Genomic DNA, 11936 nt, shown 5'->3' on the forward strand with positions numbered 1-11936 from the left:
GAATGTTAAATGACAAGATAGAGGCATTGATGTGAGAAACCAGTCTTGTTCAGTACATCACAACACATCCGGGTATCTCAAGCACAAGAGTTGCAGTAAAGAACATTTACCAACAGATGGCATCACTGTGCCATCTTACACACATGACATCGGTGTCCCTAAACCGAGACAGTTGTTGCTAACGTGCGCTAATCAAATCAAATTAGTCAAATGCTCCGAATACAACAGGTGTAGAACTTACAATGAAATGCTTACTTACGAGCCCCTAACCAACAATGCAGTTTTAAAAAATATGGATAAAAATAAGAAATATAAGTAACAAGTAATTAAAGAGCAGCAGTAAAATAACAATAGTGAGACTATATACAGGGGGGTACCGGTAAAGAGTCAATTTGCGGGGGCAACAGTTAGTTGAGGTAGTAGGTAGAGTTATTAAAGTGACTATGCATAGTGACCAGAATTACATTTTAAGTAACAGCCAACTTTCCAGGACATAGACATGTCTTATATCGGCAGAAAGTTTAAATTCTTGTTCATCTAACTGCACTGTCCAATATATTAAAAAAAATACCATGCTACTGTTTGAGGAGAGGGCACAGGAACAAAACGCTTTTATCACAGCAACTGGTTTGATACATTCACCTCTGAAGGTAAATAATGTACTCACTAACATTCAGTAGTCTTACTCTGATTTGTCATCCTGAGGGTCACAGAGATAAAAGGTAGCATAGTTTTGTTTGATAAAATCCATTTTTATATTCAAATGTAGGATCTGGGTTCCACAGTTTGAACCCTGCTGTCTCTGGAACACATGTTTGTTAGTTTGTATTATCTTTTACCAGATCTAATATGTTATACTCTCCTACATTAAGATCACATTTCCACAAACGTCAAAGTGTTTCCTTTCAAATAGTATCCAGAATTATGCATATCCTTGCTTCAGGTCCTGAGCTACAGGCAGTTAGATTTGCGTATGTCATTTTAGACGAAAATTGAAAAAAGGGGTATGATCTTTAAGTCCCACTGAATTACTTCTGCCTCGTGTACAAATTCATGTTGTTACTCCTATGACCAGAGAAAGTGAAATATTCCTCGATATTATAAAAGACACAGGCCGCAAATAATAACAATGAAAGCTTAACGAAACATTTTCTGGCTTATAAAACTATTAAACAAAGTGTTGACAGTGCTGAATAACAACTTACACATGAACTTACTCATAAAAACAGCAGATCTTGCTCTATTCGTTGAGCCTCTCTCTAGTCATGGTTTTAAACGGTTTGAAATCTCACATTATCACTTTTTTTTTTTTACAGTCCATTCTGCGAGGAAACTGTGCGGACACCGTGATCTGAGCTGTCTGATTGGCCAGAAGTAGGCATATAGGTGCATTTGATTTCCTCCCTGGGTCTGCCGGGTAGGCGGAGTTCTACATTCAGACACATTGAATGGTTCAAAATTGGAACACTTTGACTTCCCGGTGCTAGGTTTTCTGAATTCAAGTGCACCTACCGCCAACAGCGCGAAACGAATACAAAAATTGGTAATTCAAGGTTTTACCGATGGGTTTTTACCAGAAATGTTTGGTGCGATTGAGTATCTCTCTGGCTGTAGCGTTCACTTTCAATTATAATACAGCGCTATGAGACTAAAGGCAGTCCTTGTTTTTCAAAACAAGAGTTGAGCTTGAAATTCAAGTTCAAGTTTATCAAACAGACCGGCCGCCATAAATCGGACTTTAGTAAAATGTTGTAATATAACAAGCTAATGAGCCTAAATTACAATGCATGACCATGAGCATTATTTATTTATGCTAATTTATTTCAGTTCTTCGTCAACGCGAATGGGCCCCTCCCCCACCCCACATCTTTGGTCTCTTAGCAACTGTATTGTAAACTATCAACATCGATGTGATGTTGTTTTCTATGCTGCTGCCAGTAACGTGGCTAGTGTGGTTCGATTTGCTTTATTTAAGTGCTGTTTAAGTTCAGAGGAGGTATGTTGTTTTCCTTTAGGCCTATCGTTATGTTTTCTTGATAAAATGTTTTATCTGCATGGAATCTTTATCTTTTTGTAGCTAACGTTAAGTACATTATATCTAAAAGTAAACTACACTAGACATTAGGCAACTGTTAATGTAGGTAGCAAATAATAATATTGTCCTAACGTTAGTGGTAAATGTGTTTGTGATGCTGAATTGACCGATGTTATAGTGTTAATTTGGGCATGATGTTTTATTGTTTAATAAGATTCCCCCCTGTCTATGGCAGTATGTCTGCAGAGGTGGCCATACAGCCCCTGGAGGATGTTAGTCCCCAAATGATGTGCTCCAGTCCCCAACCCAGTCCACAGCCCCGGGCCAAAGTGCTCAGGGAGGACCTCTTAAAGATCCTGGACCCTTCACGGAAGAAGCTGTCATCCTTGGAGACTCAGCGCATCGCAGGGGTGCTGGAAGACTGCATCGCCAGGGTGGAGACGGTAGCCTTGCTGCCGGCTGTGCTGTCCCGCCTGGGAGGGCTGTCTGTGGGGTTGGAGTTGGAGGGGGCCTTACAGGAGCACCAGCACCTTGGAGAGAGGCTGGGGGGCCTGGGGCAGAAGCTGGTTGAGGGGGAGGCAGGGGAGAGAACGAGAGCAGAGTTAGAAAGGGCCATCCCCAGCTCACTGAGGAACGTGCTCAGACTGCTGAGAGCTCATCCAGCCGCCACCCGAGCCCTGAGGAGTGAGGCAGAGGTAGGGGGGCAGGGGGTGAGTGAAGGGGTGCGAGGGCTGTTAGGGGGGCTGCAGGAGTTACGGGGGGTGCTGTTAGAGAAACTGCTCACGAGCCCGTCCGAGGAACGTCAAAGAACACGCTACATGCAGGAGGTTTCGCTGCGCCATGGCAACAACATGGAGCTGGTTGCTACACTGGAGATGGAAGTCGCTGCCGCCATCAAAGACAGAGATGCTGAGGTGCCGATACAGTTTTCATTGTCATTATACTACTGTTTGTATTACACCAGAGTTTAAACCTTGAAAGATTTAACCCATGATAATTCTAGCTCAGTTCTACAAAACGTAATCTCTCTACTTTCTCTGCTGCTCTCTCTATCTTTCTCTCTCACTCTTGTCTCCCCCTCTCTTCTACACTCTCTCCTCACCCCCCTACCCCCTGCTCTCTAAGACCTCTAAGAAAAATGAGGTGATCAGGAAGTTGAAGAGCTCTCTGCACCAGATGGAGAAGATCTCTGAGGACTTTGTGTTGCGGACACAGCAAGATGCCGACAAGCAGAACCAGTCAGACACTAAGACCTCAGAGGGGAGGCGGGCCCGCATGCAGCAGGAAGCCAATCAGCTGAGAGTTCAGCTTAACAACCTGATTTCTGAGAACCGCGAGGTAGAGACTTCGCTCCGTAAGGTGGGAGATCCCAGAAATAGAGCCCTAGCCCCTGCTCCTTATCTAAAACATTTTCCATGCATGCAGTAGATCCTGCAGTGCGAAATATAACTTTTTCAATGTTGTTCTCCTCCCCTCCTGGCAGAAAAAATATAAAGTGGAGACAGAAATAGAGAACTGGATCCAGAAGTATGATGCTGATATGGGAGAGAAACAGGTAGACTGACCCTAAAAAATCCTAACAAATCTTCCACTGACTAAAAGCAATTAATAATAAGATTTTAGTGATGCTTAGTAAATCCCCACCCCCCTCTCTATCTCTCTCTGTGTTGTCTGCTCCCTCCCAGTTTGAGCTGGAGGACATGACAAGGGTCTATGAGGAGGAGAAGGAGGAGCTGAGAGAGCTAGAGGAGGCGTATGCTGTCCTGGAGCAGGAGTTCAGTCAGATCCAGGAGGAGCGGCGTTTGGCCGAGGAGAGGAGGGAGGAGGAGCAGAAAGAGCTGGAAAAGAAGAGCCGTGCATCCACCATTATCCAGGCTTACTGGAGGGGCCACCGTGTCCGCAAGGCCATGAGGGGGAAGGGCAAGAAGGGTAGCAAGGGCAAGAAGGGAAAAGGCAAGAAGGGCAAATAACAGCCCTGTGGAAAACTCAGCTAGACCAGGACAGTCCATTATTCCAGCATGGTTTTTATATTTGTGGGAAAGAAGTGTCAGCTCTCCAAAAACACATCCATTTTCCTTTTCTCCTTTTGTACGTTTTCCTTTTAGGTGTCAGAGTTTATTCCAATAAATACTGTGCAACGAAGCTCTTGATTACTATTGTATGATTACTACCCTGTGTTTGATGTTATCTATTTTTAAGTGTTTCTTAAAAGAAAAGGGAATTTTGTTAAAGCATTGTTTAAAAATATGTTTTATTGAAACATGTACAGTATTGTATTAATGAATCCGTTTAAATGGAACTCAACAATTTATAGTTGTTATACAAAATTGGTCAGAATAGTAGAAAACTGGCACCATGCAATTGTTGGATACATTTGATCAAGGCTTGAGAAACGCTTAACAGTTTGGCCCTCTATTGATATGTATAGTTTGTATTCCCTACAGTTGCCACTAGGTGTCAGTACTAGACTGATTGCAGAAGTATTATTGTCATCATGCTACGTTTGCTCCACAGCAGTGGTGTAAAGTCGTTTTTAGGGGTATCTGTACTTTACTATTTATATTTTTGACATCTTTTACTCCATTACATTCTTAAAGAAAATATGTACTTTTTAATCCTATACATTTTCCCTGACACCCAAAAGTACTAGTTACATTTTGAATGCTCAGGCAGGACATCAATATGGTCCAATTCACAAACCTAACAATATAAAGCTTTGCCATCCCTACTGTCTCTGATCTGGCGGACTAACTAAACACAAATACTGTGTTTGTTTGTAAATGATGTCTGAGTGTTGGAATGTGCACCCTATCTCCGTAAATAAAATAAACAAGAGAATTGTGCCGTCTGGTTTGGAATATAAGGAATTTGATATATTGTATATATAGCAAGTATGACAAGTTATTTTTTCATCACTATTTAAGTACATGTACAACCCTATACTTTTAGACTTTTACTCAAGTTGTTTTTTACTGGGTGACATTCACTTTTACTTGAGTTATTTTCTATTAAGGTACCTTTTATGTACTTTTCCCACCACTGCTGCACAGAGTGCTGCCCATAACATTACTATCTGTGTGAAAACAATACAAGACATGGATTGAACTCTCCAATAATAAGACCTGCAGGATCCTCTGTCTAGATCATCCTCCTACTGTTCATTTCAAATTGGCTTCAGTAGTGGCATGAGAAGGGCTCTGTTTGAGGTTGTTCACCATGGCAGACTGGTCTTGGATGAAGAGCTGGATCTGGAGAGGAAAACACATTTGGATTATACTGTTAACAAATGAATATGTCCGCTACTCTAAATCACTGTGACATCGGTATCCTTCTCTAACTGTGACATCACTAACCTTCTCTAGCTGTGACATCACTAACCTTCTCTAGCTGTGACATCACTAACCTTCTCTAGCTGTGACATCGGTATCCTTCTCTAGCTGTGACATCACTAACCTTCTCTAACTGTGACATCACTAACCTTCTCTAACTGTGACATCACTAACCTTCTCTAGCTGTGACATCACTAACCTTCTCTAGCTGTGACATCGGTATCCTTCTCTAACTGTGACATCACTAACCTTCTCTAACTGTGACATCACTAACCTTCTCTAGCTGTGACATCACTAACCTTCTCTAGCTGTGACATCACTAACCTTCTCTAGCTGTGACATCGGTATCCTTCTCTAACTGTGACATCACTAACCTTCTCTAGCTGTGACATAAATGTGACATAACTGACCTTCAGCTGTGTCATCCATAGGAATAGAATGAATAGAACGGGAATTCCTTTCAAGTCAATGATGGCATAATGTAGGGGACTGGCGGCCATTGTGAGTGTACCCATAGGAGCAAAGCAGGAAGTAAAAGCAAGAGGTGTATCCTTCAATCTGTGCAGTGAATTTTTGAATCAACTTAACTGACATTACAAGATACACGCAGTGGCCAGTTTATTAGGTACATCACCCAGTTCTCGAAAACGGTTCGCTCCTACAGACAGGGAATCACGTGGCCATGACTTGCTATATAAAGCAGGCAGACAGGCATTCAGTTACAGTTCGATTGAACGTTAGAAGGGGCAAAATGAGTGACCTAGGCGACTTTTAGCGTGGTATGATCATCGGTGCCAGTCTCGTGAAACGGCTGGCCTTCTGGGCTTTTCATTCGCCACAGTGTGTAGGGTTTACTGATAATGGTACGACAAACAAAACACATCCAGTCAGCGGCAGTCCTGTGGGTGAAATACAGCTCGTTGATGAGAGGTCCAAGGAGAATGGCAAGAATCTTGCAAGCTAAATGGGTGGGTAACAAACACACAAATAACTGCGCAGTACAACAGTTGTGTGCAGAACAGCATCTTGGAACACACAACTCGTCCTTGTCCTTGTCACGGTTGGGCTATTGCAACAAACAACCACACCGGATTCCACTCCTATCAGCTAAAAGAAGCTGCTCCATGGGGCACGTTATCACCATCACTGGACAATTGAGGAGTGGAAAAACATTGTCTGGTCCAATGAATCCTGGTTCCTGTTGGATCATGCTGATGGCAGAGTCAGGATTTGGCGATAGCAGCATGAGTCCATGGCCCCATCCTGCCTAGTGTCAACGGTACAGGCTGGTGGCGGTGGTGTAATGGTGTGGGGAATGTTTTCTTGGCACACGTTAGGTCCCTTGATACCAATGGAGCAATGTTTCCATGTTTCAAAGAATTCAGACTGTTCTGGAGGCGAAGGGGTTCAGACCCGGTACTTGATGGGTCTAACTAATAAATTGGCCACTGAGTGTAAATTTGATTGCATGAGCCACATCAGTAAGTATAATTTTAATGAACATTCTACATTACTATGGAAATATTTGCATCACAATACCAGGCAGCCATTGCGAGGGTACCCATGAGTTTACCAGTCAAATTGACAAGTTTTAAGTTGTCATGTGCACTAGTACAGTGAAATGGCTTTCTTGCTTGCTCTTTCCCAACAATGCAGTAATCAATATCAGTAATACTATAATTGTTTTAAATAATAAAGTAAAGTAGAACAAAAACACATGAAAAATAGAAATAAGAAGAACACGAGCGTTAGTTCCCTGCATATTGACACTTGATGTTGCCAGTTCCAGGGTCAGTGCCAAAACCACATGGTTTCAATGTGTTTGAGGCCATTCCATTCGCTCCGTTAGAAGCTGTTCAGGAGCCTGTTGGTTTCAGACTTGATGTTCCGGTACCAATTGCCGTGTGGAAGCAGAGAGTACTATGGCTTGGGGTATGGCTTGGGTCTATGGCTTGGGTCTATGGCTTACGTGACTGGAGTCTTTCAACAACTATCTGGGCCTTCCTTTCACACTGCCTTATATAGAGGTCCTGGATGGCAGGAAACTTGGCCCCAGTGGTGTACAAGGCTGTCTACACCACCCTCTGTAGTGCCATGCGATCGAAGGCGGTGCAGTTACCATACCAGGCAGTGATGCAGCCGGTCAGTATTCTCTCAATGGTGCAGCTGTAGAACTTTTTGAGGATCCTAGGGCCCATGCCAAATCTTTTCAACCTCCTGAGGGGGAAGAATTGCTGTTGCGCTTTCTTCTCGATTGTTTGCGTGTGTGTCGACCAAGTCCTTAGTAATTTGGTAATCAAGGAAGCTCTCGACCAGCTCCACTGCAGTCCCGTTTCCTGAAGTCCACAATCAGTTCCTTGGTCTTACTGCCTAGAAGCCCATCATCCTGGAGTCGCCTCTTCACTGTTGAAGTTGAGACTGGTGTTTGCGAGTCCTATTTAATGAAGCTGCCAATTGAGGACTTGTGAGGCGTCTGTTTCGCAAACTAAACACTCTAATGTACTTGTCCTCTTGCTCAGTTGTGCACCGGGGCCTCCCACTCCTCTTTCTATTCTGGTTAGAGACAGTTTGCGCTGTTCTGTGAAGGGAGTAGTACACAGCGTTGTACAAGATCTTCAGTTTCTTGGAAATTTCTCACATGGAATAGCCTTCATTTCTGAGAACAAGAATAGACTGACAAGTATCATAAAAAAAGTTTGTTTCTGGCCATTTTGAGCCTGTAATCGAACCCACAAATGCTGATGCTCCAGATACTCAACTAGTCTAAAGAGGGCCAGTTGTCTTGCTTCTTTAATCAGAACAACAGTTTTCAGCTGTGTTAACATAATTGCAAAAGGGTTTTCTAATGACAATTAGCCTTTTAAAATGCTAAACTTGGATCAGCTAACACAACGTGCCATTGGAACACAGGAGTGATGGTTGCTGATAATGGGCCTCTGTACGCCTATGTCACGCTCATCGTAATGAATGGACCATGGTGGTGGTATGTGTACATTATCCTTTAAAAAATAAACACCGAACAAAAACAACAAACTACCAAACGAACCGTGACGCTACTGGTGTGCACACAGGCAACGAACTGTAGACAAGATCCCACAAATCACAATGGGGAAATAGCTACCTAAATATGATCCCCAATCAGAGACAACGATAAACAGCTGCCTCTGATTGGGAACCATATCAGGCCACCATAGAAAAACAATTCACCTAGATGACCCACCCAAGTCACTATCACGCCCCAACCAACATAGAGAATAAACAGCTTACTATGGTCAGGGCGTGACAGCCTATGTTTAAAGATCTGCCGTTTCCAGTTACAATAGTCATTTACAACATTAACAATGTCTACACTGTATTTCTGATCAATTTGATGTCATTTTGACGGACCAAAAATGTACTTTTCTTTCATAAACAAGGACATTTCTAATTGACCCCAAACTTTTGAACGGAAGTGTAGGTATTCCTCTTCTCTAGGGGGTTGAGGTTAGTGTGGAGTGCAATTGAGATTGCACCATCTATAGATCTGTTGGAGTGGTATGCAAATTGGAGTGGGTCTAGGGTGTCTGGGATGCTGGAGTTGATGTGGGTTGATGTGTATCAGGGTTAGAGGTTCAAAGTCTGTTCTATTCATTCTATTTCTATCACTAACCTTCACTATCTGTGACATCACAAACCTCCATCTGTAACATCACAGTGACATCACTGACCTTCTCCAGCTGTGACATCACAAACCTTCTCCAGCTGTGACATCACTGACCTTTTCCAGCGGTGACATCACATAGTCCATCTGTGACATCACAAACCTCAATCTATGACATAATAACATCACTAACCTTCTTTAGCTGTGTTTCTGTGTCATCGATGGCCACGCCCTTTTCCTGCCCTGTGGTCCCACCCATCATGTGGTAGAGGTTAAGGGTCACCACTTTAATTTGGCCCAATAAAAGCGTCTCCTTCGCCGCTGTGGTCTGGATGTGATACCATGTGTTCTCCTGAACAAAAAACATTGTTTATATTCTGGATAGAGAGACAAGGACGATAATCAATTGTAAATCCGTGACCCATCTAAAGGGATTGTCACTAGTTACCACAGCCACAAAGGCATATTGGCTATATCGTAAACATTAATGACACCAAAAAGTTGCTTTTTGGTCTTAATTTAAGGTGAGGGATAGGCATAAGGATAGTGTTGTTAAGGTTAGCGTTAGGTTTAAAATCAGATATTGAGAAGATAAATTGTAGAAACAGGTTTAGCCATAATTATGACTTTGTGGCTGTGGTGACTAGTGACGACCCTCTAGTGACGACCCTCTAGTGACGACCCTGTGAATGCGTGATCAGGTCTGGTACCCATCTGAGAGCGTTGGAGCGTATCTGGTCCAGCTCTGTCTGTAGCTGAGACAACAGGTTATTCTTCTGCAGAATGCTGCAGCTCTGCTGCTCTGTGTGTCTCTGTAGCGCCCCCCGTTGGCCATCAGCTTGCTCCTGCACCTCACTCTCCCTCTGCCGCAGCTGCTCTTTGGTGGATAGCAGGGTGGCAAACCTACCCAGTAGCTCCCACACATCCTCATACTACATACACACACACACACATTATGCATTTGAAGCTAGGGTTAGGTTTGTGATTGAGGCTAAGGGTGACGGGATGTTGAATCGGGATGTGGAGAGGTTTAGGGTAAGGGTTTGGGTTAGGGTTGATCAGTTGTTGTTCAGTTTAGCACAGTAGTGCGAATAGGGTGTTTTTAGTGAATGCCAGGCTTGGGTACCTTGGCCAGTCTGAGGACCTGTTCCAGAAAGGTCCAGTAGAAGGCACTCTTCTCCACCCTGCGCTGCAGCCTCAATCTCCAGGCCTCCAGGACAGCACACTCCTCCTTCAGTTTCTCTATCTCTCCCTCCTTCTGACGCACAGCATCCCTCTCTTTCTCTGCCTTCTTCTCACCCCGACCACGCTTTGAGTCATTTTCCTGCAAGATGGCACATTTGATTACGTTTTTTCCAGAGTCTGTGTGTTTCAGTGCTTGTGTGTGTGCGTGTGTGTGTGTTAGCCACCAACTTTGAGGAATTTGTCAAATTTGAGCAGCGACTCCTTCAGTTTCTCCTCCTTCTTCTTCACCTCATCTCTCCGCCTTTGCAAACTCTCCGTCTTTAACTCAAACTCCTGTGAAACACACACACACACGCACGCACGCACGCACGCACACGCACACACACACACACACACACACACACACACACACACACACACACACACACACACACACACACATACACACACACACAATATCCCAGGTACACACACAATATCACACACAATATCCCTAACTACGATAGTCACATTTTTGTCACAGGTTCTCATGATTATGTGTACTATGAATAAGAACGTAGCTCCTACCTCTCTGTGTGTCTGGAGCTGTTTATCCACCTCTCTGATCTCTCTCTGTTTCTCAATCATCCGTGTGGCTCCGCTCATCAGACCTCTGTCCCGCACAGGCACTTTCCTACACACATAAGCACGAAAGTACGCATGCAGAAACGCACGCACACACGCACACACACAGAACCTTCTATGGACATCAATCTGTGTTCCTTCTCTCAACCCCACTAGCAGAGAGCATACTAACACAAACACAAACAAACTCACATTAAGAGGTGTTCCTCAAAGACAGTACGGAAGTAATCCTCCAGATCCAATGCCATTATCTCTGCTGTCTCCAGGGAGTTTCTGATCTTCAGTTAGAAACTTAAGCAGCTTTCCCTTTGGATTTCTTTATACCTTGCTGTACAATCCAGTCTCTATGGCAACACATAGACAAAGCCTCTGTCGCCCCCAGTGGCAAACTACTGACATAGAAGCTCCACTACTGTGTGTGTATGTGTTTGTGTGTCTGTGTCTGTGCCTGTGTGTGTGTGTGTGTGTGTGTGTGTGTGTGTGTGTGTGTGTGTGTGTGTGTGTGTGTGTGTGTGTGTGTGTGTGTGTGTGTGTGTGTGTGCGTGCGGGGGACCCCTTTTGTGATAGCAAATTCATCAAGTCAAATCATATTTTATTTGTCAAATGCGCCGAATACAACAGGTATTACCGTGAAATGCTTACTCACAAGCCCTTAACCAACAATGCAGTTATAAGAAAATTGAGTTAAGAATATATTTAATTTTTAAAAAAAGTAAAAAACAATAAAAACAAATAATAAAATAAAAAAGTAACTCAATTAAATTAAAATAATGAGGGGGTACCGGTGGTACCAGTACCAAGTCAATGTGAGGGGTTACAGGTTAGTTGAGGTAATTTGTACATATAGGTAGGGGTAAAGTGATTATGCACTGATAATAAACAGTGAGTAGCAGCGGTGTAAAAACAAAGAGGGGTCAATGAATATAGTCCAGATGGACATTTGATTAATTATTCAGCAGTATTTTGGCTTGGGGGTAGAAGCTGTTAAGGAGCCTTTTGGACCTAGACTTGGCGCTCTGGTACCGCTTGCCGTGCGGTAACAGAGAGAACAGTCTATGACTGGGGTGGCTGGAGTCTTTGACAATTGTTTTGGGCCTTCCTAGTATATGCAGTTGAAGTCGGA

General features: G+C 43.5%; 2 protein-coding genes across 3 annotated transcripts; one reads left to right on the forward strand and one right to left on the reverse strand.

The window, feature by feature from the left end:
• Window positions 1-1891: 1891 nt before the first annotated feature.
• iqcd (IQ motif containing D) lies at window positions 1892-4177 on the forward strand. Of its 2 annotated transcripts, none has more exons than XM_021621717.2 (5): window positions 1892-1996; window positions 2271-2949; window positions 3161-3394; window positions 3519-3590; window positions 3721-4177. In XM_021621717.2, exons 2-5 carry the CDS (start codon window positions 2272-2274, stop codon window positions 4003-4005), a joined length of 1269 nt encoding a protein of 422 aa, XP_021477392.2. In that variant the 5' UTR covers window positions 1892-1996; window position 2271; the 3' UTR covers window positions 4006-4177. The 2 variants fall into 2 exon arrangements, with proteins under 2 accessions (XP_021477392.2, XP_021477393.2); XM_021621718.2 differs by having other exon boundaries at window positions 3161-3373.
• Window positions 4178-4269: 92 nt separating this feature from the next.
• cfap73 (cilia and flagella associated protein 73) lies at window positions 4270-11177 on the reverse strand. Its single transcript, XM_021621719.2, has 7 exons — window positions 11006-11177; window positions 10757-10862; window positions 10418-10522; window positions 10131-10328; window positions 9715-9936; window positions 9198-9356; window positions 4270-5283 (listed from the first exon to the last, which is right to left on the reverse strand). Exons 1-7 carry the CDS (start codon window positions 11059-11061, stop codon window positions 5194-5196), a joined length of 936 nt encoding a protein of 311 aa, XP_021477394.1. The 5' UTR covers window positions 11062-11177; the 3' UTR covers window positions 4270-5193.
• Between the last annotated feature and the right edge of the window lie 759 nt (window positions 11178-11936).

This window comes from Oncorhynchus mykiss, chromosome 11, assembly GCF_013265735.2.
Source record: "Oncorhynchus mykiss isolate Arlee chromosome 11, USDA_OmykA_1.1, whole genome shotgun sequence".
Taxonomy (NCBI): Eukaryota; Metazoa; Chordata; class Actinopteri; order Salmoniformes; family Salmonidae; genus Oncorhynchus; species Oncorhynchus mykiss.